The sequence below is a fragment of the Acomys russatus genome, chromosome 25 (assembly GCF_903995435.1).
Source record: "Acomys russatus chromosome 25, mAcoRus1.1, whole genome shotgun sequence".
Lineage (NCBI taxonomy): Eukaryota > Metazoa > Chordata > Mammalia > Rodentia > Muridae > Acomys > Acomys russatus.
This window is the reverse complement of record NC_067161.1, coordinates 42,215,647-42,241,652: the sequence shown is the minus strand read 5'-3', so window position 1 is coordinate 42,241,652 and position 26,006 is coordinate 42,215,647. Positions and strand designations below refer to the sequence as shown.

General features: G+C 50.8%; 1 protein-coding gene across 4 annotated transcripts; it reads left to right on the top strand.

The window, feature by feature from the left end:
* The first annotated feature begins 14,814 nt into the window (after positions 1 to 14,814).
* On the top strand, positions 14,815 to 19,670 carry Rnf112 (ring finger protein 112). 4 transcript variants are annotated; one of them, XM_051167832.1, is made up of 15 exons: positions 14,815 to 15,045; positions 15,192 to 15,232; positions 15,355 to 15,423; positions 15,988 to 16,273; positions 16,480 to 16,686; positions 16,810 to 16,938; positions 17,114 to 17,218; positions 17,573 to 17,623; positions 17,935 to 17,991; positions 18,076 to 18,150; positions 18,273 to 18,384; positions 18,486 to 18,655; positions 18,732 to 18,785; positions 18,915 to 18,989; positions 19,080 to 19,670. In XM_051167832.1, exons 1-15 carry the CDS (start codon positions 14,992 to 14,994, stop codon positions 19,548 to 19,550), a joined length of 1,956 nt encoding a protein of 651 aa, XP_051023789.1. In that variant the 5' UTR covers positions 14,815 to 14,991; the 3' UTR covers positions 19,551 to 19,670. The 4 variants fall into 4 exon arrangements, with proteins under 4 accessions (XP_051023789.1, XP_051023790.1, XP_051023787.1 ...); XM_051167833.1 differs by lacking the exon at positions 15,355 to 15,423; XM_051167830.1 differs by lacking the exon at positions 14,815 to 15,045 and having other exon boundaries at positions 15,167 to 15,232; positions 18,276 to 18,384.
* The last annotated feature ends 6,336 nt before the right edge of the window (positions 19,671 to 26,006 follow it).

The following is a 26,006-nucleotide window of genomic DNA, read 5'->3' as shown; positions in this document are numbered from 1 at the left end:
TAAGAGCACTGACTGCTCTTCCAGAGGTCCTGAGTTCAATTCCCAGCAACCGCATGGGTGGCTCACAACCACCTATAATGTGATCTGATGCCCTCTTCTGGCCTTCAGGGGTACACGCAGGCAGAACACTGTATATACCATAAATAAATAAATCATAAATCTTAAAAAAAAAAAAAATCCAGCTAGAGCTAGGTGGTGGTGGCACACACCTTTAATCCCAGCACTTGGGAGTCAGAGGCAGGTGGATCTCTGTGAGTTTGAGACCAGCCTGGTCTACAAATCCAGACTATACAGAGCTACACAGAGAAACCCTGTCTCAAAAAAAAAAAAAAAAAATCCAGCTGCTGCAAATAGATTGGTGAATGGCCCAGGTGGAAGTGGTGGCCAGGGCTGTCAGGATGCCTTGCCTATTCCTCAGGGAAGATTGGCCTAGACTGTGCAGGTCACATCCAAGTTTGCTCATCCAAGTCTTGGCTGATGCACTCTTCTTCTGTGCCCTGTGTGTCATCAGCTGCAACGGACTGGCTGGGCTAGACACAGGTAGGGCAGCCCCACTCTGCCATCAGCCCCGTTATTGGAAGCAGAAACCCATTCTAAGTCTTTTGACATCCTCCTTCCTGACCTCTGGGGTCAGGAGTTCATTTCCTGTTGCCCAACTTCACTTTACAATGACTCTACACTGATTTCATCATCAAGCATACTGCTGGGGCTGTTTCACGCTGCCATGTCAAGGAGGCCATAAAGGGTACAGCAGTTGGCTGGGGTTCAGAGAAATGGAAAGGGGAAACACTGCAGTGTGCACAGAATGGAGAGAGAGAGAGTGAAGTAGGGGAGAGAGGGAAGGAGAGAAGGAGGGTGGGAGGGGCCAGGTGGGCTTGGCTGTGCGTCATGTGGTGTGCCCCAGTTCCCTCATGGGTAAAGTGGAGCCAGCACCCCACCTTGAGAGATCTGAAAGACAGCAGATTAGAAGGAGCCCTGTACATATATGGAGGATGGTTACTGCCAGCATAAGTAACTAAAGGAAACTACTTCCTCCTCCCCTTACGCCTGCTCTCTAAGGCCCTATTTCAGCAGGGCTCCACTTTTACTTTGACAAAGAGGAAGGAGTGAGGCCATGGGAAGGGGGGAGAGTGTGTGGGAGACAAGGCAAGGCTCACTGGAGCCAGGAAGGTCTGGGCGCAGAGAGGTGGGAGGGCCACCTTTGCCCGCCAGACTGTGAAGAGCAGCTTTTGTTGAACACCTCCTGGGCTCAGTTCCCGGCAATCCTACAGGAGTTATCACACTGGCCGCCACTTCACTCTGAGGAAACAGCCTGAGCCAGGGGAGTGGCTGCACCTAGGGAGATGAGAGACCCCATATCTGAACAGAGGCCTGTCTGGTGCCAAGGCCTAGTACTGCCAGGCTCCCACACTGTCCTTCTGGGCTGATCTGTGCAGGACGGCACAGGCCAGCTGGTCAGTGGAGGGCCAAGTACAGAGGTCTGGAGCACAGCCATCTCCCAGCCCTGTTCCTGCTTGGCTGGACAACAGACCAGCCATATCCGCTCTCCTCTCACCCCAGAGGGGTCTCGGGGGCCCTGGGTCCAGCTGGGAAGTGTGGGGTTGTTGCAGTATAGGCACCGGCAGGCCATGTTTCTCAACTTCCTGGCTGCTTGAACTTGCCAGACAGAGGGTCATGGTGGGCAGCTGGGAGCTGGCATGGAGTTGGTACTGAGGAAGGGAGCCATCTGGAGCCAAAGCCTCAACTTTAACTTGCGGATGGGAGATGCTCTGTGAGGACAAGTTGGCTGCCAGCAGCCAGGACTCCACCTGTGCCCACCTTCTGTGGTTGGCCAGTGCTTATGCTATCTTCTGCAATCACCACTGTCACCTCCTTCTTCCTTCCCCGCCGTTTCCAAGATCACCCAGTGCCCCTCCCATTCACTCTCTGCTCCCCCTATCCTACAAGTGGTCCTCTGGACTGAATTGCTACGAAGGTGGACAGCACGGGTTTGGATTTTGTCTTCCCTGCCTTCTTAAAACATTGGCAAATGTTTACCCCCAAGCTTAGCTGCTATAGCTGCCTGTAATAGTCCTCTGTGGGGCTGGGGAAGTGGATCAGTGGCTAAGAACACCTGCTGTTCTTCAGCGTTCAGATCCTAGCACTCACATCAAACAGCTTGGCTGTAACTCCAGCTCTGCAAACATCTGCGCACATGTGGCAAACACTCACACAGACTCACATATACACATACTTTTTTTTTTTTTTTTTTTTTTGGTAAGTTCCATGAATGCTATAGCCGAAAGCCAGGCATGGAGGTATGTGCTTGTGTCACCTACTGGGAGGTGGGATTGTCGCTTCACTCAGGAGTTGGAGTCCAACCTGGCAGCTGCAGAAACTTCTCGGTATTAGTGCCTTTTCTTGGCAGTGACATGATACCTGACAAATCAACTTGAGGGGCAAAGAATCTGCTTTGGCTGTGGTTAATGGAATACAGTCCATCTTGACAGGGAAGGCATGGTGGCTCTGTCTGTGGCATGGGAGCTGCTAGTTCAGCTTCTTAGCACTCAGGAAACTAGGAAGCCGCAGTGCCGAGACTTTCCTGGCTTTGAGGATGACCTGACTGGAACAAAGGAGATGAAGAACTGACAGATGCAGGTACAGAAAATCTGGGATCGGGTGGGCCATGTGCTCTGAATGGAGATGCACCAGCAGCCTGGAAACGTCCTGGAAATGTCCCGGAAATGTCAGTGTGTTTTATTTAACAGCAGTATGAGGAAGCAGGTTAGCAAATGTCCCTAGAGGGGACTCTGTAGAGGAGCGGTCTCAGGCTCTTGTCACCCAGGTGGAAGACTCTGCAGTTGATACTGTCTGTACACAGTTGACATCTGAACAGATTAGGGAAAGGCCTTGCCACTCCCATGGTGCCCTTGACATGCCACGCTCATGTCAATGATACACATCCACCCAGGACTTCATACACCCACACGCACACACACAGCAGGAGCTAGGGTATGCCCTGTAAGTCTTCAACCTCCAGGCACCCACTTTCTCAAGAGAGGCCCTACTTCCTAAAGTTCCACAACCTTTCAAAACAGCATCATCAGCTGGCACCAAATGTCCAACACAGAAGCCAATGGCAATACTTTAATATCCAAACCATACTGCTCTGGCTTATAAACAACAAAGACATCAGAAAGCAAGCAAGCACACTGAGCATTAGGGAAACCGCTCAACCCCTCCCGGTCTTAGTGTTCTCATCTGTGAAATGGGTCGAGGGGTGAACAGCCACCTCAGGGTTTGAGGGCTAATGAGAAGAAACCCTAGGCTCAAAGACTCCTTTCCTTAGACTGAACTCTGTTTTTCTCTCTCTCTCTCTCTGATCTCTCTCCATGCCAGCTGCTAGAGCCAGGTTCGAAAGCTGCTGCAAATGCTGCCTCTGTGGTTAATTTAGGGGACTGAGGCAGCCTCTGGACCTGGCCAGCCTCTCAGAACTCTTTGGCTTAGCTTCTCCTCACTCACACACCAGTCTCACTTGGCTAAGTTGTTTCTGCCAGTGTTAGTATCTTGAGTCTCAACTCCTGACACCCCTTGCCTTCTACTCCTCCACCCCCTGCAGGTGACCATATGCAGGAAGGAGCTTTTCAGTGACAAAATTAAATTAAAATGAAGTCCCTTATGACATGTGTGCATTAGATGAGGGGGGGCCAAGAAACAAACATACAGTGAGGACCACGTGAAGACCTGGGGGGGGGGGGAGGCTGGCCATCACAAGCCACGAAAAGGACGCAGAAGAAAGTAAAGCGTGCATACACCTGGGCCTCTAACTTAATTTAGCCTGTGGTGCCATGCTGTGGCGGCCTGATCAAAGACTGTCATAAGGTCATTACCAAGGACCTCGATTTTAAGCCACAAGTCTTCATCGCTTATAAATTCTTTGTTGTTTGGGGCATGGGCTTTACATTTCAAAATATTTCCTAGCATCTGTGTTAGCAACATTTTTTTTTTCATTTCCTGCGAGAATGACTTATGTGGGAGGAAGGCCTCGGTGTGCTCCACGGCTTCAGAGGTGGACTGATTTCATGTCTCTAGGGCCTTGATGAGGCAGGCTAACAGGAAGGGGCTAGATCAGCTCCTAAGACCCCCACCCTGACAGTGTCCCACTTCTTCCAACCAGGCCCCACCATCAGAAGTTCTAGTGCATCCTATCAATGAATTGACCCTTTGATTAGGTCAGAGTCCTGTGTCCCTGGAAACACCCTTGCATGTACCCAGAGCCATGCTTTCTAAATCTAGACAACTCTTCCCCCCCCCCCCCTTGGTTTTTTGAAACAGGGTCTCTCTGTGTAGCCTTGACTGTCCTGGACTTGCTTTTGTAGACCATGCTGGCTTTGAACTCACAGCGACCCACCTGCCTCTGCCTCCTGAGTGCTGGGATTAAAGGCGTGAACACCACGCCCAGCTTAGACAACTCTTTTTTTTTGAGAGTGCAGTGAGGTGGGGTTCGAAACAGGATTTCTCTGTGTAGCTCTGGCTGCCCTGAAACTCGCTCTATAGACCAGGCTAGCCTACAGACTCAGAGATCTGACTGCCTCTGCCTCCAGAGTGCTGGCACTAAAGGTGTGGGCCACTAGCAGGGCAGTTCTTGATCCAGTCAAGCTGACAACTGAAATCGCCCAAGTCATCAGCGTCTATTATTCCAGAAGTTTCTCGGCTTGGAAGTACGGTCTCTCTTCCCCACCTGCTCTTTTCAACATGGATCCACTTTGAGTCCTGCTTTTTCTAGGGTCTTCGTTGACCCTTTATTGAGTGTCACATCTAGTGTCCTGTCTCTCTGGGGCCTGGGCTGGGTCTGCTTCAGTAAAGAGCCTGTGGCTGGCCTTAAGGGGAGCTGCCCACACATTCCTACTGTGTGATTCGGCAGTAGACCTTCACTTCTAAGCAAAAGAGGCCTCTGAGGGGTTTACCAACTAACAAGAGCTCTGCCCAAGTAAACACAGGTCTGTGGATCTGCTTAATCATAAATATTCATTTATAAGTAGACACTTGGGGTGCTTTACATTTTCCTTTTGATTAAAAAAAACAAAACAAAACAAAACAAAACAAAACAAAAAAAAAACCACCAAGATTCTGCTTTTGATTAGCACCGTAGCTTGGAAATCTTAAAATGCCAGAACGAGTTAGAAATGTTGAAGGAAATAGAAGAACCACCCTTTAACATTCATGGCTGAAATGGGAAAGTAGCCTTATGTTTGTTAATGCTCCGTGTTGATGAAGAGGACCTTAAATCATTCTTTTTTCTTTTCTTTTCTTTTCTTTTTTCTTTTTCTTAAACCATTCTTACCCAGAAGGAAAGAGCTGGGAGGAGAAGGATATTCCATATGGCACCATCACAGCAAGATGTTAGGCGCAGTCCAGACGCCCCCACTGCAGCCCTGGCTTGAGAACTTGGCTCAGTACCCTAACGCTGCATCAAGAGAGGGGCTATTCAAAATGGCAAGGGGTCCCGCCATGCTCTGCCTGCAGGCACAACTGCTGTCCCGTCCTTTTCCACTAAAGCTGTGTAGACTTGAACTTGTTTGTGCCAGGTCTCTGGCTGGCTGGCTCCCTGAGCTGGAGGCTCACCTTTTTCCTCATCAGCTCTGGGTTCTGGAACGAGACTCAGTGACGGGGGATCTGAACGAGGGGTTTCCTGGTCTCCTGAGCATGGGCCTTTGCTGGCTTTCTCATTTTCAAAGAGCCTTTGAATTCCTGGGGCAGGGGCCTGTCAAGAGATCCAGTTACAACACATTTAGTTTAAAGATGAAATTTGCTTCTATTTGCAGTTCTGAAAGTCAGACAACACTTCATTTTTATAAACTAGACTGACTTTTTTGATGAGCTAAGCAGATGAAGTTAGCTTCATAGGCAGAAAAAGGCTGAAACAGAGCCAAGAAATGCGTTGGATATTTTTCCTCCAAGTTAGTAAGTAATCTGTAAAGGCTAAGGCAGAGGGGCTTGTCACATGGGCTGAAACTGTCCCCTCTGGGGACCTGGCCGTTACCTCTCCTGATGTACCTCAAGGTGCACGGATCCCTTTGGTAAGGGTGGCATGAGCTATCATGGGCGACTCTGATCTGCTTGGGCCGACTGCAGGATCCTAGCAGGTGGCTTCTTTAAATCTTATTGATGTAACCTATGGCTAGCACATGAAAACAAAGGGAAGAAGAGGGCAGGATCTAGAAGGTTCTCTACGGTATGTCTGAGCCACCTGGCCTTGGGGGCAGGGTTTCCTGTGAACACACAGAATGTGGTGGGAGGCAAAGGTGTGGCGTGGAGCCTCAGCACACAGCAGGGCAGCAGTTTCCCTTCATGGCCGGCACTGGGAGGTTTGCTCAGTTTCCTTTTGGAAGAATTTATACTAACTACCATTTTGTGGGAATCAGCGGAGGCCCTGGCTCCCATGACAGCATACGGAGAGCCTTAAATTGCTAAGCAAATGCTGGATCATTGGCTACGATTATTTTTTTTTTTAATATTTATTTATTTATTATGTATACAGTATTATGCCTGCATGTATACCTGCACGCCAGAAGAGGGCACCAGATCTCATTGTGGATGGTTGTGAGCCACCATGTGGTTGCTGGGAATTGAACTCATGACCTCTGGAAGAACAGTCAGTGCTCTTAACCGCTGAGCCATCTCTCCAGGCCATTGTCTACGATTATTAATGGTTGTTTGTTTACTTATTTTTTATTTTTGGAAAGCCCAGTGTCATCCCTGGTCGCGTAGGGAACTTGAGAAAGGATCTGGGGGCCTCGGACCCTTTATTTGCCGGCACTGGCAGATAGAAGCCTCTGAAACTTGCCGGCAGCGGACGGGGTGAGACCAGGAGACAGGCATGGTGTCTTCATCAACCCCGAGTGGCCTCTGCAGCATTTATGTCTCCCATCCTCAACCACAGCACCCAGACAGGCTTCAGCACCTGGGATGTAAACTTACGTTTAATGTAAACTTTCCACGGATTAGAGTCGCCTGAGCAGGGAGCCCGATTGCCGTTGTAACTAAGGTAGGAAGACCCCCTCCAAGTGTGAGTGTCACCTTCAGGTAGCAGCAGGGCTACAAGGGCCATGGCAGAATGATGACATGCCCGTGGCTCGCCTAACCTCCTCCTCTCCAAGCTGGCTCGCCCTGTTGGTGCTGCTGGTTCTTTACTGTTTCCAGAACCAGTGATTCCAGGCTTCCACGACTGCCTAAGGACCAACAGCTCTCCAGGAAACTTCCAGGTTTTCAGCACCAGGCTGGGGCCACTCAGGAAGCTAGATTGTGGAGGACTGAAGAAGACTGGGTTCTCAGCCTCTCCCGTGGGAGACATTTTACTTGTATGTCGGTGTAGCCTGTGTATCCTGGAGCTGGTTGTGAACAGTAGTGAACTGCCATGTGAGTGCTGGGAATCAAACCTAGGGCTGCTAGAGTAAGAAGTGCTCTCAGTCACCGAGCCACTTTGCCAGCCCTCATTTCTTTTCCTACAAGTAGGCTTAATGGCTGTATATCTTTTTCACATGCCCCTGCCTTTGTTAACCCTTTGTTAGGTTGAGCTTGTATAAGTGTAAGTAGGTTCCTGGAGTTCCCCAAATGCTTAAGTACATAAACGTCAGTAATTCTGCATTCTCCCTCTTTCTTTTTAAAATTAGTCCATCGGGAGCAGACGCCAAGGTTGGATCTCAGGCAATGAGCAACAGCCAAGTTGTTCCTTACATTAGGGAGAAAAGGCTGAGATCATCGAGGCAACCTGTGCTGCTGCTTGTTAGCCTGGTTGGGTTCTGGCTCATCCTTTTTAAAAAAAGAAATCGCTTGTCAGGCTGCTTTCCCTTTGTTCATGTGTTCCCTTGTGTGACACTGAGACTATTCTTTTCCAATAGGGGTCAGAAGACAGCTTTGCACGTCAGACCTTGCCTCCTGCCTTAGTCTAGGATAACAGGATCTTTCTGATGTTTTTCTGCTGCGTGATGCTGGGTAAGCTGGCCTGCTAGTTGGGCCACAAGCTTTTTTGGGTTCTGTCTATGCTTCCAATTCTCTTACAGGAGTTCTGGGATTACAGTGATCACACTAGACATTAGGAGAACCAAAGTTAAATGCTGGAGGCTACTGTTTATAGGAAATAACAAGACACATTAAAAAATATATATGTTACTTAATTGTATTTCATGTGCATTAGTGATTAATGTCAGGGTATCAGATCCCTCTGGAACTGGAATTACAGATAGTTGTGAGCTGCCATGTGGGCACTGGGAACTGAACCTGGGTCCTTTGGAAGAGCAGACAATGCTCTTAACCACTGAGCCAACTCTCTAGCCCCCAAGCCACATGTTTTTGATCATCTAAACAACTGCATCGGATGTGCTCAACCACAAAAGGTATGTGGACAGGAAACACATCCGATGTATGCTTGCCCCTGATTGGATGTAGGCGGGAGGTATGCAGGTAGGAAGGAAAGTCAGATTGTATGCTTGCCTCTGATTGGACCTAACAGGGATGGGAAATTTGGTGGCCTTATGGGAGTGACTTTTTTTTCCCGAGACAGGGCTTCTCTGTGTAGCTTTGCCTGTCCTGGACTCACTTTTTAGACCAGGCTGGCTTCAAACTCACAGCGATCCACCTGCCTTGACCTCCTGAGCGCTGGGATTAAAGGTGTGCGCTACCACGCCCGGCTTGGGAGTGACTTCTTAAGCCTCTGCAAAATGCGACTCCTGGCCATTTTCTGGGAAGCCAAGAATGGATTTGGCCAGAGTCCATCATCCTGGCCAGTATTTAATTAAATCTTGCTTCAAATTTGGCTCAAAATTGTGATAGTGGTCTTATTGTCAGCTGGCAGGACTAACGGCCCCTGACTTTTATATGGATCCTGGGAACTTGGACTCTGGCCCTCATATTTGTACAGCAAAACACTTTTATCCACTGAGCCCTGGGTCTCATAGTTTGGACCTCCTATTAACTCATCCTGCTTCCTTTCCATGCAAGTCATCGTCTTCTTTGCAAACCTTATAGATGGTTTGCTTTGTCTGGCAGGGCTGAGTTTCTTCAAGAACACTCCCCCCTCCCGCGCCTCCCCCACATACACATATACACACACTATACAGCTTAGTCTGGTATCAATCAGTCTCTTGCTTGAAGGATGATTTTGACTTAGCACCCCTCTTTCTCAAGTGTTTTCTCCTTTCTCCCTGAAACCTAACAATTGGCACTAAAGCCTAGGAGAGAGAAGTCACACTGGGGTGTGAGGTTCGCTTTGGGTTAATCCTAAGGCAGGTTGGTGATCGAGTCTCGATCTATTGGCTGGATTTTTACCTCATGATCTGATGCATTTGTTGATAGGATATTGGGCCTCGGCCAGTGAAGAGTGTCTCGGAGCTCTTGAGCCAAACATATGGCCTTCTCCACGGTGTACACTTTATAGTGGATAATGTAGCAAAGAAATCATCAGTCTTGCTAACGCTTGTGAAAGAGCCTGTTCTTCAGCTGGTTTCCTTGCCTGGTCTCTTTCTTGAATAAGGGCAAAACTACCCTGACTGTTTTCTTGGCTACTGTCAGCGGGGCTTAGAGTAGCACTTAACAGTCCCACTTCGTGTCTGTGACGGAGGCCGACTCACTCCCGTATTGTGCTCTTAGGTTGCGCACTGATTTCTGAGCCAGCAGAAAGAGAGACACAGGGCAGAAAGAGACCAGACTCTGACCTTCAACAGTGTTTATTAGCACACACAACAAGGGGCAGCCCGTCTCCCTCAGGAAACAGAGAGGTCTGCCAAGAAAAAAAAGCTGGCTGTAAGATTTTGTAGGGGCGCTGTGAGGAGCTTGGGAATGCGGAAATTGTTGCTACCACAGCCAACATGTCTCTCCTTCCTCAAGTTGTTTGCCCAAGGTGAGACAGACTATCTTGGGAGACAGGCTGTCCTAATGGGCATTCTTTTTTATGCTAATCTGAGCAAGGTCAACTGATATCTCATAGGAATCCTGTTTTACAACAGAGATGCTATTTTACAATCATCAAATGGCTTTCTTGTTGTCTGGTCAGGGTTTTATTGTCGTGGTGAGACACCATAACAAGGCAACTCTTATAAAGGAAAACATTTCACTGGGGCTGGCTTACAGTTTCAGAGGTTTAGTCCATCATCGTCATGGCGGGGAACACGGAGGCATCCAGGCAAACATGGTGCTGGAGAAGGAGATGAGAGCTCTACATCTTGAGCCCTAGGGAGCAGGACACTGTGTACCACGTTGACATAGCTTGAGCACAGGAGACCTCAAAGCCCGCCCTCACAGTGACACACTGCCTCCAACAAGGCCACACTTCCTAAGAGTGCCACCCTATGGATCAAGCATCGAACACGCGAGCCTATGGGAGCCATTCCTATTCGAGCCACCACACTTAGTTTCTGAATCTTCGCCGTAGGTTAAATTTCATTGGTTAAGTTCCGTTGTGAGACCTTAGATCAGCCCTTTTCTGAGGCACTCAGAGTGCAGCTCCACCGTCATCATCCCTTTTAGCAGCTCATGATTGGTGCTTCCAAACCCTGGACAGCAGTTAGGGTGACCTCTGACACGGGGGGGGGGGGGGGACGAACGAGGAACAAGAGTTAGACATATTTCCTAGTAGGCAGACAGCTAAGGAGAGGGGCCATGACTAGGTCATAAAGATGGTGAACTTCCAAGATGGCTGCCGCCTTCTTCTCCTTCTCCTCCTCCTCCTCCTCCTCCTCCTCCTCCTCCTCCTCCTCCTTCTTCTTCTTCTTCTTCTTCAGCCACCTGACCTGAGATAGCAGCTGGCAGCTTTAAACAAAGGCCTTTTCTCCCGCCAGCAGAGCCTCTACAGACAGGCTGGCTTCACAAGCTCAAGACCAGATCAGGACATGTTTACACACCAGTGCCGGATCAACCACCCACCCTGTCACCCTTCAAACTGACTGGGCTCCAGCTCCCCAACTCCCCGCTCTGCTCTGTGGAAGGTCTTATCTGTGTGTGCCTCCTGCTGCATGGGTGCATTTCCTCACCCTAGTGAAAGCCTTTTTAAAAACTAAAACAGAATGAAAAAAAAAAGAAAAGAAAAGAAATGAAAGGAGGAGGACTTGAGTACTTCTAAAGTATGGAGATGATTTTTATTGTAGCTAAAAGGGAGAGAGCAGGCAGACGGAAGAGTCCAGGCTGAACACGCTGACGCCCAGCTTTCTTTGAGACCTAACAAAAACAAAAACTGGTGCTACTTGGGGAAATTTAGGAGGTGTGGTTGGAAGAAGTATTTCACAGGGCTGGGCTTTGAGAATTCCAAAGCCTTATGATGTTGCCAACTCTCTCTGTCTCTCTCTCTCTCTCTGTCTCTCTGTCTCTGTCTCTGTCTCTCTGTCTCTCTCTCTCCTCTCTCTCTGTCTCTGTCTCTCTGTCTCTCTCTCTGTCTCTCTCTCTCCCCCTCTCTCTCTCTGTCTCTCTCTCTCTCTGTCTCTGTCTCTGTCTCTCTCTCCGCTTCCTACTTGTGGTTAAAGAAGTGAGCCCTCAGCTTCCTGCTCTAGCTGCCATGTCTGTCACTTGTTGCCTCACGTCCCCATCATGATGATCTTTTTGTCCCTTTGCAGTGAGTGAATGGCCAGGATAAACCCCTTCTCCTGCAAGTTGCCTTGGTCACGGTGCTTTATTACAGCAACAGATAAGTAAGGAACACACACCCTCAAGGCTCCTTATCCCCCCCTTACACACTTGCACACCCATGTCCACAACAGCCAGGAACTGGAATCAGCCTGGATGTGCATCAGCCGACGAACGGATCACAAAAACGTGGGGTTGCCGGCTATTTGATTCCATTGTGAACTCAGATTGCGAAATGGCTCAGCCCTAGCACACACCTTTAATCCAGCTTTCTGTACACAGGGTCAGGAGGAGGAATAAGAAGCCAGCTCACAGGGATTAAGTAGAAAGAAGGGGCCTTGAGCTGAAGGGTTTTTTTTTTTTTTTTTTTTTTTAATTTATTTATTATGTATACATTGCTCTGCAGGCCAGAAGAGGGCATCAGATCACATTATAGATGGTTGTGAGCCACCATGTGGTTGCTGGGAATTGAACTCAGGACCTCTGGAAGAGCAGACAGTGCTCTTAACCTCTGAGCCATCTCTCCAGCCCCCGAGCTGAAGGGTATTTAAGACAGTGGGGAGAAGAAGGAGTCTTGGCTCTTGAGCTCAGGGACGTTTGGCTTCCTCTTCCTGGGCTGTCGGCTGAGCTAGCAAGCTTTTGGCCGTGGGCTTTTGGCTTTTTCCTTCTGGGACGTGAGCTGAGTAGGGAGGTCAGCTGGGCGCTTTCTCTGCCTCTCAGAGCTAGCAAGTTTTCACCTTAACATCTGACTTCTAAGTCTTCATTGGTAAAATCAAACGATTTGGGATTTACTTCATTTAAAACAACAATATGGTACATATAAACAATCGCATTCTATTCAGTTATAAAGGAAAAGAAATCAAGACATTTGTAGGAAAAAGTGCTGGGTGGTGGTGGCATATGCCTTTAATTACAGCACTTGGGAGGCAGGTGGATCTCCAGATTCCAGGACAGCCTGGTCTACAGAGTGAATTCCAGGACAGTCAGGGTTTCACAGAGAAACCCTATCTCAAACACCACCACCACCACCACCACCACCACCACCACCACCACCACCACCACCAAACAACCAAGCAAACAAAAAATCCAACAACAACACCAACAAAAGAAAATGGTAGGAAAATGGGTGGGACTGGGAAAAAAAAGTTATACTGAGATAACCTAGACAAAGAAAGATCATCGCCTGCAGATGTAGCTTTGAATTTCTAGATTTGTGTGTTTCACTTCAAGTGTCTGTCTGTGGAGGTTAGAAATCCAGAAAGGGGCACAAGAGGCCAGGAGGAGAGGGAAAGTGGCCTCAATGGGAGGAGGACAATGAAACGCGTTATATTAAGTGTGTGTGAGGAGCACAAGGGTTAAAGGGTTAAATGGGGATGGGTTCGGTGGATGTGATAGAGAGGAATGGGTGGGGCATAGGCTAACCAAAACTAAGGTTATATGAACAATCCTTATAGAAACTCACTAGTTTGTAATCTAATTTAAAGGGGGGGGCACATTTAAGTGGAGCTACTCTGCATGGGGACACTGTTACGCCAATAAGACATAGGAGTTATTAAACACAAACCTCAGGGCAAGGTGTATGATATCTCGCATTGTGTTATGGTCAAGGAGGCCCTGGGAGCTCCCAAACAGCACAGACCATTTCTTTTCTTTTCTCTCTCTTTCTTTCTTTCTCTTTTCCAAGACGGCGTTTCACTGTGTAGTCTTTGCTGCCCTGGACTTGATTTGTAGCCCAGGCTGGCCTTGAACTCACAGAGATCTGTCTTCCTCTGTCTCCTGTAAGGTGTTACTGTGGGGGGAGAAACAGATATTGGTGGTGTTATCTATTGCTGGGCCTTGTAGTGCCGACCTGACAGGCAAGGTGCGCCCACTAATGTAGCAGTGGCATGAATGAATGTTACGGTGCAAGCAGCCACTTTCTTATGGGGCTTGAGGCTTGCAACACAGGAGGAAATTCATGCCTGGTGCTCCAATACTGGTTAAAAGGCCAAAGCTAGGAAGGCCATAGACCCTTAGTAAGAAGGAACCTACCTACCATTTTTTGCTAAGTGAAAATGTTGTCCAACTGCTTTCTACACATTTATGTTTGTACGCATAGATCGGTGCTGTTCCCAACCTCAGAGAAGTCTCTCACTGTAGAGACTCACAGCAGAGAGTGAGCGACTGGCGAGTCCCCAGCCTTACATGGGACATCTAGATCAACCCCTGTACTCCCCTCCACCCCAAGGCTCAGAGGATACCAAAGAAGAGAGGGGTGGGAAGAAGGTAAGGGTTGTAGGATGGAGGAGTGCTGTGAAATGCTGTCTTCTGGGCATGGCATGGCAGATGCAGTTCTGAACTCACAGCCACTGTGTTTATGTGCACAGGATCAGGCCAGTCAATGGTCCAGCACAGCCTGGGAAAAGTCTCATGAAGCTCCACCCCCATCTGAGGAGCTTTTGGCAGCTGACTGCTGCTGGCCTGGGGTGTGGCCCCTGGTAGGTCGCCCGTGCTTCGGTGGACTGTCTCACACCTATGTGCGTGTAGAATGAACTAACTGGACTCAGCGAATTATTAAAAATAAAAAAAAAGAGGACATGAAGGTGAAAGGGGAACTTGTTTGGAAGGGGTATGTGTGTGTGTGTGTATGTGTGTGTTGAGATGGCTCTCCACAAGTTTGTAGCAGAGAAAAAGCCCCTGGGAGGGAAATAAATAAATAATAAGTTGTTCTCCACCTATCAGAGGCTTGCACGCACCAGTAACATACCTTGAGAGAGGGTGGCGCGATACAATGGGCCACACAGGGTGGCATCATGCAGCTCTGCACAGGGTGGATGCTCAGTCAAAGTAGGCAACGGAACTGAATGGACCGATAGTGTCCAGTCTCTATGTCTGCCCCAGTTGCACCCGCTGCGTTTCCTACATCCCTCCTCTCTGCCCACCCTGCCCTGAGGCTGCGAAGATCCCAACTGCTCTTGAAAGGGCAGTGCTCTTCTGGCCTCAACGAGGAACCTCTTCCTGCTGTGCCAGGTGCATCCACATGGCTTCCTGTTCTCCGTCCCCTCCCCCTCCCTGTCCTTATCTTTCCCTTTCGTCTCCATGGAGATTCACCGCCCCGGCTTGCCTGCATCCCAGCTTCTACCGGGGATTCTGAGCTGGGCTCGGTTCATCCCTCCTCCAGAGCCTTGGTACCCGCAGCCATGTCTCCTCCCCCTGGGGTGAATCCACCCTCCTTTATAGACTTTTTTTTTTCTGACCAGCTCATTTATTCTCCAGCGCTGACAGCTAGGCAGAGCCACTGAGGAGCCCATCCCCCGGCTCCAACCTCCACCTGCTCGGCTAGCCCTCTAGCCGTCCTACCGGCAAAAGGTCTCGGTGGGCTTCCTCTGAGCTCGGACCACCTGCCAATTCCAGCCTTCCATGCCGAGGCCCACCCTGTCAGTCCCTGCTTTTTGTCATCGGCTTGGCAAACGGGCAAGTCTTCAGCCCAAGATCTGGGAAGGGGAGTTGGGGGTGGGAAGGAGCCACCTGGGAGCAGGGAGGGTGGCTGAAGGACCCTGGAAACCCACGGGGAAGATAAGGTCTAGACTCGGTTCTAAACCCATACCCTCCCCCCTTAGGAGAGCAAACGAAGCTTCATGGGAAACAGCAGCAACAGTTGGTGAGCCACGGGGCCTTCCGGGCTGGGATTGGTGCAGTGGGCCTGTCAGGTCAGCCGGCAAGGCTGGACCAGGAGCACGGATCTCTGCAGTCCAGCAGATTCCTTTGCTGCAGGCTCCGCAGGGTTCTCCCCGGGGAGGAGGCACAAGGCTGGATGGGCCAGGCTGTGCAGGGAGGGACCAGGACAAGCAGGTGGGTGCTACAGATGCTCAGCTCAGAGAGCACAAGGAATCCTCCGAGAACCTGGCCATCTGTTCAGCTGCAGAATGGCTGCCTGGGTGCCAGGAAGCTACCTCCGCCCTCTTCTGACTACCCCGGCAGCTGGGGTTTTAGTTTGTCCCCTTTGAGGAAGCCCTCGCTGCAAGAAGGCTGGTGCTCTATGGGTTTCCTGAGGCTTGGTGCTAGGTGCCTTGAAGGTGTGGTTGTCATCATTAATGACTGCCCCTAGCCCTAGAACCAGGGCACTGCCAGTCTCTCCTTTGGACCTCACCCATGGTTGCACGGCTAGCATGTGCGGAGCCAGGATTCCCTGAGGGCTTTTCTCTGGGGTACTTTCTCCCCTCTGTTTTGCTGCTCTCACTTGGGATGGCAAGGACATGGGGTGCAAGGAAGTAAGGAATGGGTAAGAGCTTGTCCCTTCCAGGAGGCCCCTAGGCAGCTGAGGTGGCAGAGAGGGAACTTCACTCCTAAGCTGTCAGCCCTCCAAACCCTGCACCCAACAGGCACCCAGCTTTCAGATGATGCACTGCTCTCCAGGTCCCATGCATCATTCCCCAAGCTGGAGCTGGGCCTGGGACACCGTCCCTCCCCACCCCGGGAGCCGCCTACCTGCTCCATCTGCCTGGAAAGGCCCCGAGAGCCCATCTCACTGGACTGCGGCCACGACTTCTGCGTCCGATGCTTCAGCACGCATCGCATCCCGGGCTGTGAGCTACCATGCTGCCCCGAATGCCGGAAAATCTGTAAGCAAAAGAAGGGCCTCCGTAGCCTCGGGGAGAGGATGAGGCTCCTACCCCAGCGACCACTGCCCCCCTCACTGCAGGTGAGGCACAGCTCGCTGCACTCAGAGAGCTCTGATTAGATCCAATATGGTGTGTGTGTGTGTGTGTGTGTGTGTGTGTGTGTGTGTGTTAGCCTTGACCCTATTCTATACTGTCTGGAAGGGGCATAGAGGTCCAGGCTGGACACATTCCCGACTTGGGGTCCGGTCCATTAGGGATGCTCAGGGCCCTTCTCCGCCCCACCCAGGAGACCTGTGCTGTGCGGGCAGAGCGCCTGCTGTTGGTGCGCATCAGTGCCTCTGGAGGCCTCATCCTCAGGATGGGGGCTATAAACCGCTGTCTCAAGCATCCGCTGGCGAGGGACACACCTGTCTGCTTGCTTGCCGTCCTGGGAGAGCAGCACTCAGGAAAGTCCTTCCTCCTGGACCACTTGCTCAGAGGCTTACCAGGCCTGGTGAGGAGGGCAGGGCTGACAGGAGGTTGCAGGGAGGCAAAGCTCGGGGTTGGCTCTGGGAGGGGAGCTGAGCTTTCTGGGCACACAGAATGGACGACCTGGTATCTTCTTCTCCACTTTCAGGAATCCGGTGACAATGGCAAGGCCAGAGCAGAGGGGTCCCTGCCTGGGATCAGATGGGGTGCTAATGGCCTCACCAGGGGCATCTGGATGTGGAGCCACCCTTTCCTGCTAGGAAAAGAAGGAAAGAAGGTGAGAGGAGAAAGGCAGATGGATCAAGGAGGGGTAGTGAGGGATAGAGGTGAAAGAGAGGGAAGAGGGCAAGCAGGAAGGGTAGAGGAGCAAGAAGGACATCTCCAGGGTGAAGACAAAGAAAGGGGTTGGGCAGAGCAAGGCAGGCCTGACCCCTTGGTTTGTATCCAAATAGGTGGCCGTGTTCTTAGTGGACACAGGAGACGTCATGAGCCCAGAACTGAGCAGGGAAACAAGGGTAAAGCTCTGCGCCCTCAGCATGATGCTCAGCTCCTACCAGGTGAGAAGGATGCTTGGGCCGGGGTGGCCACCCTACACACCATTCCCCGGCTCAGCTTCCTCGGAACTGGGAGAGTCACGGATTTGGGTGCCTGGGGTCCAGGCGGGGGTTCCGGAAGGAGGAAGATGTTTCTAGTCAAAGTGGGCAGACAGGTTGTTTTAAGGGTGGAATAACAGGCCTGAGGGACAACTGGAGGCCCATGGGACCACAGCACTCTGTAAGTCCGGAAGATGGCTTGCACCTAGGCGGAGAGGCCCTCATGCCAGACTGGGCTTGTGTTTCTGAGATAAAGCCACTCAGGAGCCACCGCACACCTTCTGCAAACCTCCTCCCATCTTCCTGTTTTCCTTCCAGATCCTGAATGCCTGCCGAGAACTGAAGGACACAGACCTGGGCTATCTGGAGGTGAGGTAGCCTGCACCATTGAAGCTGTCACCTCCACACACCCTGACCTCAAGGTCGGGAGAGCGGGACCAAAGGGACCTCATGCCCTCCCAGTTCAGGCTTAGGATTTTATGACACTTGAACTGGCTTGGTGGGCTTCAGGGGAGAGGGTTGAACACGGGGTGCTTGGTTTGGGCAGAGGCAGGAGACTCTCCAAGCCAGAAGCAGGAAACTGGGCTCATAGTGATTCAGGTGGCTAGAGAGAAGGCTTGGGGCAGACTGTAGGCCTTGGAGTAGGCCAACTCTAAAAGCTCATCTGTACCCATTGCCAGATGTTCGTTCATGTGGCCGAGGTGATGGGCAAGCATTATGGGATGGTGCCAATCCAGGTGAGAGACATCTATTTCTGGACTTGTCGGTCCTGATACTGCCCATCCCCAGCTGCTGGTGTCTGGACCATTTTTCTCTTCCAGCATCTGGACCTCTTAGTTCGTGATTCTTGCCATCACAATAAGACAGGGCAAGGGCACGTGGGTGACATCCTCCAGGTAAGCAGGGCAGAGGGCAGAGGCCAATGGCAGGCGGCAGGTACGGGAAGCTGGGTGTGGTCCCAGAAGTGTGCTTACAGAGGGAGGCTGCTTCCTTGGCTCAGAAGCTGTCCATCTCTCAGAAGCTGTCCGGAAAATACCCCAAGGTTCAGGAGCTGCTCCTAGGGAAACGGGCCCGCTGTTACCTCCTGCCTGCTCCTGAGAGGCAGTGGGTAAACAAAGGACAAGAAGGCAGTAAGTGTTCCAGGGGTGGAGGCCTCCCTGGCATTGATTCCCAGCTTTGGCCCCATCTCCTCCAGGCCCAGGCTCCTCAGCCCAAGGAATTTCTTTCTCAGACACAGAAGACGACTTCTCCCACCATTTCCGGGCCTACATCTCCGATGTGCTGAGCACAGCCCCTCAGCATGCTAAGAGCCGCTGCCAAGGGTACTGGAGTGAAGGGCGTGCCATGGCCAGGGGGGACAGACGCCTGCTCACAGGGCAGCAGCTAGCACAGGAGATCAAGGTGTGAAAACTTCCCGGGGAGCCTGGCTTTGGCAGACGCCCCCCCTCTCCCTGACCTGGCTGTGATGTCTCTGCAGAATCTCTCTGGATGGATGGGGAAGACTGGGCCCAGTTTCAGCTCTCCAGATGAGGTAAGGATAGGGGGAGGATAGGGTCAGGGAAGGTGACCTGGGGTGAAGGTCTGTATGCCCTGGGAGTGGGGATGAATACTTCCGGCTGAGGAGGAAAGAGGGAGGCAACCTGGGCTTTCCCATGGACAGATGGCTGCTCAGCTTCATGACCTGAGGAAAGTGGAAGCTGCCAAGAAGGAATTTGAAGAATATGTGAGGCAGCAGGTGAGCCCCAGGGTCTGCGGTGGGAGGAGAGGGCTATGCCAGAGAGGATGCCTGAATACCCAGCTGGACCATTTCTGCCCAATGCCACAGGACATAGCCACCAAGCGCATCTTCTCTGCACTGCGAGTCCTGCCGGACACTATGCGGAACCTCCTCTCTACCCAGAAGGATGCCATCTTGGCCCGCCATGGTGTGGCCCTGTTGTGCAAGGAGAGAGAGCAGACCTTGGAGGCCTTGGAAGCTGAGCTGCAGGCGGAGGCCAAGGCCTTCATGGACTCCTACACGATGCGCTTCTGCGGCCACCTGGCCGCCGTAGGGGGCGCTGTAGGTGCTGGGCTCATGGGCTTGGCAGGGGGTGTGGTGGGTGCAGGCATGGCGGCAGCAGCTTTGGCTGCTGAAGCTGGGATGGTGGCAGCTGGGGCAGCGGTGGGGGCCACTGGGGCTGCTGTAGTTGGGGGTGGTGTGGGTGCTGGGCTGGCCGCCACTGTGGGCTGCATGGAGAAAGAGGAAGATGAGAGGGTGCAAGGAGGGGACCGAGAGCCCCTTCTCCAGGAAGAATAACAGCCAGGAGATGTTGAAGGGCGAAGGAGCTGGAAGGCAAGAAGGAAGGATTCAGAGGGACCAGTGTATGCTGGTCCTGCCGAATGCCCTGTGTCAAACGCTGGCTGAGCCAGGGCTTTAAGGTGCATCCAGGAACCAGGAGGCTTTCTGGTCAGTAGACTGTGCTTGGAGTGCACTGGATAGGGTGTGAGGCTGTTTCTGGTTATGGATAATTGCTACTAGCTGGAGCCTAGGATCTCCCACCATAAATAAGGCTCCACCTCCCCTCCCCTGTTCCAGTTTATTTCCCTGGATGACCGTAGCCTGAAAGTTTGCCCCTGGATCCAGGACCCTGTTCTCTCTCTTTTTTTTTTTTTACAGTTGGGACAGGTCCCAACATGATTGACTTTGGAGCTGCCCTCCCCCTGCGCCCCCAGACGGGGAAGAAAGATGAGGGATGACAGGCCAGAGATGGGTATAATAGATAGAGGTACAGCCCTGGAACAGTGACTTGTTCCCAAAACTGCTCCAGATGGACAGACTTGGCTGGCCTCCCCCAGCTCTTCAGCTGGGTGTCCAGATGTGTGTCCTGAACCGCCCTGTACCCCAGCCTCCAGCAGTCCTCCTGAGCCCGTGCCCTGTGCCAAGCCCATTTGGATGGAGCGAGACAGTTTAAATGCCAAAGAACCACACCTCTGATTGGATTGCACTCTGTGCTAGCAGTCTGTACCGGGTTCTGCCAAAGTGTGGTGAAGGGAAGCATGGGAGATGAGTTCCATCCTTAAACATGGCCCCTCTCCCTTGTGCTGTGGGCCCTCTGTGCCACAATGCAAGACCTCCTTGATGCAGCTGTCTGAACAAGTCCCCCAGAGAGCTTGTGGACAGGGAGCCTCTCTCAGGGGATGGAAATTTCTAAGGAGACTCCTGGGCTATTAAACTGTAAAGGAGGTTGGGCACGTGACCCTTTATTTTATATACAAATAAAATGTGTGCGTGTGAATGGCAGCCTCTCAGTACATTGTTGAAACAAGAATTCGGGGTGGGAGGAGGTGACAAGGGATTCCATGATTGGGAATTGGTGGTGAGGACAGAGACCCTGAAACTCAAAGTGGTCTGAGGAGTATCATGCCCTGGCCGGGTGGTGGCACAAGCTTGGGGTCAAGAACCAAGTATGCAGCCATGTTTGCAGACTTGTCTGCTGGGGCTTGGAGCCCAATCCTCTTCTTGGTCCTTGGTGAAGCTGCTTCTGGTGACTCTTGTCAGTAGGAAGCTGACATCTGCTCCGGCAGAAGACAAGGAAGAACAAGCAGAAAGATCTCGGTCAGACCTTGGAAGAGGGAGAAGCCAGGACCCACTGTGCAGGGCTACCTGGTACATTACAGTGGATTCTCCTCCCAATCCTTCCTTCAGTCTCAGAATTACAACAAGATCACTCTGCATTTCACAGATACAAACCCAAGGCAGAGTTCTCCCCTGCCCAGCCAGTCAGGGGGCGTCACAGGGGATCTGGCATCCAAGCTGGCAACGTTGGAAGATGTGCTGTTGAGGGCTCTGCTGAAGTCGAGATGTCCTTTTCTGGGTGCTTTTGCTTGTGTGTCCAGCTCAGGGAAAACATGAGGGGTGGCAGAGGATGTGGCCTTAGACTGGTGGACAAAATACATAATGTAGGAGCACCCTGGGGCTGGGGAGGATGGGTGGGGTTATGGCAAATGAGGTGTGACTCTTGTGAAATTGGGCCATGCATAGGGAGAGGGTCTAGACAGTGTGTAGTGTTTGTGGAGCAAGGCTTTCTGGGAGTATCACAGAGTCCTTCCACGGTCATCTGGTAGACACATGAGCTGCAAAGCCTTCCAGAGATTGGGGCTGGAAGGCTCAGGACATAAGGGCCTCTGAGGACTCAGAGGGTGGTGTTGTGTGGCTCAGGATCCCCCTCCCACAAGAACTTGGAGGAAACCCCAAGGTCAACTTTGTACTCACTGAACAGATGGGAGAAGTTGGCTCAGCTAGGAAAAATGAATATTCCATGGTGTTTATCTTGTGCCTTACATCTCTCAGAGCATTCCCAAACTGCGTTTTAAGCCTGGAAACCATTGGCACAAGCAATATACATTGGTACAGACGAGGACACCGAAGCCCAGAGAAATGATGTCTCTCAGTGTCAGCTAAAACAACTGCTGACAAACAAACTGGGATGTGTGCCCAAGATTTCTGGTGTCAGATGCTCCAGGGAGCCATCACCCTCGCAGACCCCCAGACAACCTTCTGACTCCCATTTGGTGGCTTCTGAGTGTGTTATTCCAGTTTCGTTCTTGTGGTAAAATACTTGAGGCCTAGCATGTTAGTTAGCAAGATGAGTATATTTAACTTTGTTTTGGAGGTCAAGGGCATGTGCTGGTATCGGCGTGGCTCTGGCGAGGATTTTTGTGGTGCTTGGCATATGATGAGAAGAGGGTATATAAGAGAGAGCCCTCATGTGGCAAGACAGGAGGTGCACATGAGAGGAGAGAGAGAGAGAGAGAGAGAGAGAGAGAGAGAGAGAGAGAGAGAGAGAGAGAGAGAGAGAGAGAGACCTAAGAACAACATTAACAGCCAGACATGACAGCGCATGTCTTTAATCCCAACACTTGGGAGGCAGAGGGCAGGGGGATCTTTGTAAGTTCAAGGCCAGCCTGGTCTACTAATCAAGTCTAGGACAGCCAGGGCTGTTACACAGAGAAACTTTGCCTCAAAAAAACTAAAGAAGAAGAAGAAGAAGAAGAGGAGAAGGAGGAGGAGGAGGAGGAAGAGAGAGAGGGGAGAAAAAGATTATTAACTCCTCCTGAGGATTGTATCCCTAGTGACCTGACCTAGGCCCTGTCTCTTAAAGGTCTGAAGAGGGACAAGTGTCCCATTTATGAGCCCCAAGACACTTTTAAACAATCCTCCAAATTTGGACTTTGGTTCTGTGATCTGCCAGACTGTTACCCAGGCCTCCTTGTCATTCTCTTGTCACGGGTCTCTGGTCAGGGACTGTTGTCACCCCTTGCAGCTCCTAACTCTGAATCTCCCTGGTGTTGAAGATGGCAAGTCCACAAGACACAAAGAGCCAGCAGCCTGAAGGCGCTTGCCTCATGCTGGAGCCCCACTCCACTGACCTGCAGGAAAGCTGCATCATGAGCCAGAGTTAACTGCGTTGAATGAACAAGACACCAAGCTGACTTGTTACTGTGGCATTGGCTTCCTAACCAACTAACAGGCCCATGCGCTTTGAAATGGGGTTGCTGCTGTAAGAAACACCGACAAACACCGGTTGGGTGATGAGCAATAAGGAAACACACAGCTGAGCTCATGGCATGACAAACCATTTGCTAACCGCCCACCTATAAATACTTGGAATGTAGAACTCATCTGGCTGAGGAAGAAGCTTTTTTTTTTTTTAAAGCCCCTTGCCAACCTAGAATATTCTCCCCACCAGTGTGGAGATGAAGGAAGGTGGTCTTCTTCGTATGTGTTCAGCACAGGGCTGCTCCTGTGCAGCCTGCTAATGACATGTCAGAGACAAAGAAATCCCACCCATGTTGTGCTTTGGTTTCTGTGGCCAGTACCTGAGCAGCCAGCTGAGAGGGAAGGACTGGCTTTGCTCATGGTTTCAGAGGGCTTGGTTCATGGTCACGTGGTCCTACGTGTTGGGCAGAGAGCCCATGGTGACAGGAGCCAATGGTGAATGACCGCTGTTCACTTCATGGCCAACCAGGAAGCAAGAAAAGAGAACACTGTCTCTTGCTGGCTTTTCTTCTTCTTCTTCTCCTTCTCCTTCTCCTTCTCCTTCTCCTTCTCCTTCTCCTTCTTCTTCTCCTTCTCCTTCTTCTTCTTCTTCTTCTTCTTCAACTTACCGGAGCCCTCCCCATGCAGGGACAGCCTGTCTCTTCTCCAGAACACCTTTCTGTACATGAAATCTCTGGACTGGTTGATGGGGTGGTGGGCTCTCAGGGAGGACCATTCTAGGTCCATCTGATGTCATATATCTCAGGCTTTGCAGGGAAGAGAGAAGTCCTTTAAAGCACTGTACCCGGCATGAGAGAACTGGGCTAAATTGGGCCCAGGCCATGGTCTCAGCCCGTATTCACAGCCTGTCAGACAAGAGCTCAAAGGATGGTGCAGTGCTTGCCTGAGAGGTTCCTCTCATCTTTAGCAAGGCTAGCAGTGGAATGTTAGCACCCCTCCCGGGAAGAGCACCGGATGGATCCGTGGAGTCTGAATCATCCATTCTACTTAAGCAGAGATGGTATGTATGCAGGAGTACCCAGCACGACCCACATCCCTCCTGAATGACAGTGCCCTCAGGCTACCTGGGCACCCTACACACCACAGTGAGACCTGAGATGTAATCGCTTACCTTCTATAGCTTTGCTTCTATAGAGGCCACCCATCCCCAGGAACCCCTGCATGTCAGGAGCCCTGCTGACAGGCATCAGACCTCTTACAGTTGTCACTGATTGGCGGCATGTGTGTGTGTGTGTGTGTGTGTGTGTGTGTGTGTGTGAGAGAGAGAGAGAGAGAGAGAGAGAGAGAGAGATATTGATTGAGAAGAATCTCACTAGCCCAGCTGGACTGGAACTCGCTGTGCAGCCCAGGCTTGCCTTGAACTCATGGTGAGACTGCAGGCATGCGCCCCCATGCCTGGCCTCTAACGCACCTTGGATGATGCCTCCTGCCTAGCACAGTGGGGCATAGCGGGGATGCTGTAAAAACCCTCCTGAGATGAGAAAACCAAGCAGTGGGGAGAAGCTATAGAGTTTTGTTAGCTAACCGCTGTTTCCCAACTGTGGTCACTTAGAGCCTTTCTTGTCTCCTTTATTATTTCCTTTATGAGGTGTAGGCCTGAAGATGAACAAAAGTTATCTGTCATATTAAAAGTGGGGTATGAGGGCTGCCCTGCCATTTGGAAACGTCACTATTTTGCCCAGGTGAATTCCAGAGGCTGTGAGCTTTGAGGCCTTGAGTGGCTTGTATTTTGCGGAGACATTTAGCTCCCATCAAAGTCTATAAAACCTCCATTTCCTCAGCTTTTCACTGTTGCATGACAGGTCCATACAGGCATTTATTAGTGTGTAGATTTTGGCAGTGGTTAGAGGGTTGAGGAGGGGCACAGCCCTGGTCTCTCTTCCATGGTGGCCTGAAGCGTCCCTCCTTCTAATATTTTAGTGGCCTCCAATCTGACTGAACCAGAATTTGTGGCTTCAACAGAAAAGAGAATCTGGGGATGGGCTCATGTGAAACAGAGTTGGCGTTTAATAAAGGTATTTTAATATGAATTTTATTTTGTCTTTTTTTTTTTTTCCCCAGAGCTGAGGACCGAACCCAGGGCCTTGCGCTTGCTAGGCAATCGTTTTACCTCTGAGCTAAATTCCCAACCCCTTTAATATGAATTTTAAACATGAGGGTTAGGAGAAAGAAAGGTGTACCCCAGAGTGTGGGTGTGGGTGTCTCAGAGAATTTGGGGAGGCCCTTCATTCTTTGTGGTATCTGATTGGTCCAGCAATGTGAAGATATTATCTATAAAGAGTAACTAAGGAATTCAGGTGAGGTCACTGGTGTCTCCTAGGGTGACGTCATAGGACGGCAACTGATGCTGTAAAGATCTAGACCCCAGGGCTGCAGGGAGGTAGACACAGGCACTACGCGTCTTGTTGGAGTTGCCCAGAACTGATCTGGGGAGGGAATCAGGCCCAGCCCTGTGTCAGATTCACTCACGAGCCTGGATCTTTGCTGTTTTGAAACAAACTATGTACATGTAACGGAATACTCTTCTTATCCCTGCGTCCTTCACAGCAAATGCTAAAGGTGCTGGGATTCTTGCCTCAGCTCCTGAGAGGTTTCAAGCAGACTGTGGGTGAGGAGCTCTTTTCCCCATGTCCCCACGATTTCGTATGTCTTCCTAGCCTGCCTCAGACTTGTTTAGCCCTAGGACGCTTCACAGAGTCAGTTTGTACAGATCAGATTCCAGGCCGGCAGGAAGTTTCTGGATCTCACCAGCAGTGGCACTCATGAGAGCTCTCAAGCTGGCCACTGCTTCCAAGTGACCCTTAGCACATGTGACCCCTTAGAATAATTTAAAGATTTTAATTGGCTTTTACTTACCATTTTAGAATGAAGTAATTCTTTTTTCTATAAATTGCTCCAATGTTTGAAACATCTTTCTTCTTTCTTTCTTTCTTTCTTTCTTTCTTTCTTTCTTTCTTTCTCCCTTTCTTTCCAATCTACATCCTCTTTGCTCATGGGCTTTGTGTAAATTTTTTCAATCCATGTTCAGGATCACTCACTCTTTCTTCTGCTAGTTCAAATCTAGGTTGTGCTCCAATTTTAGGTACTGTTTTTGTGTTGTGTGTGTGTGAGTATGGGGTGTGTGTGAATGAGTGTGTGTGTGAGTGTGTGGTGTGTGTGTGAGTATGTGTGTGTGTGTATGTGTGTGTGGTATGCGTGCGAGTGTGTGTGTTT

Excerpts from the sequence above, each read along its gene's own strand:
- Rnf112 (XM_051167832.1), top strand. The coding sequence starts at position 14,992 with ATGCCGAGGCCCACCCTGTCAGTCCCTGCTTTTTGTCATCGGCTTGGC. Across the intron at positions 15,046-15,191 it reads GTCATCGGCTTGGCAAACGG|GAGAGCAAACGAAGCTTCAT; the intron begins GCAAGTCTTCAG and ends CTCCCCCCTTAG. Across the intron at positions 18,385-18,485 it reads AAACAAAGGACAAGAAGGCA|ACACAGAAGACGACTTCTCC; the intron begins GTAAGTGTTCCA and ends TTTCTTTCTCAG.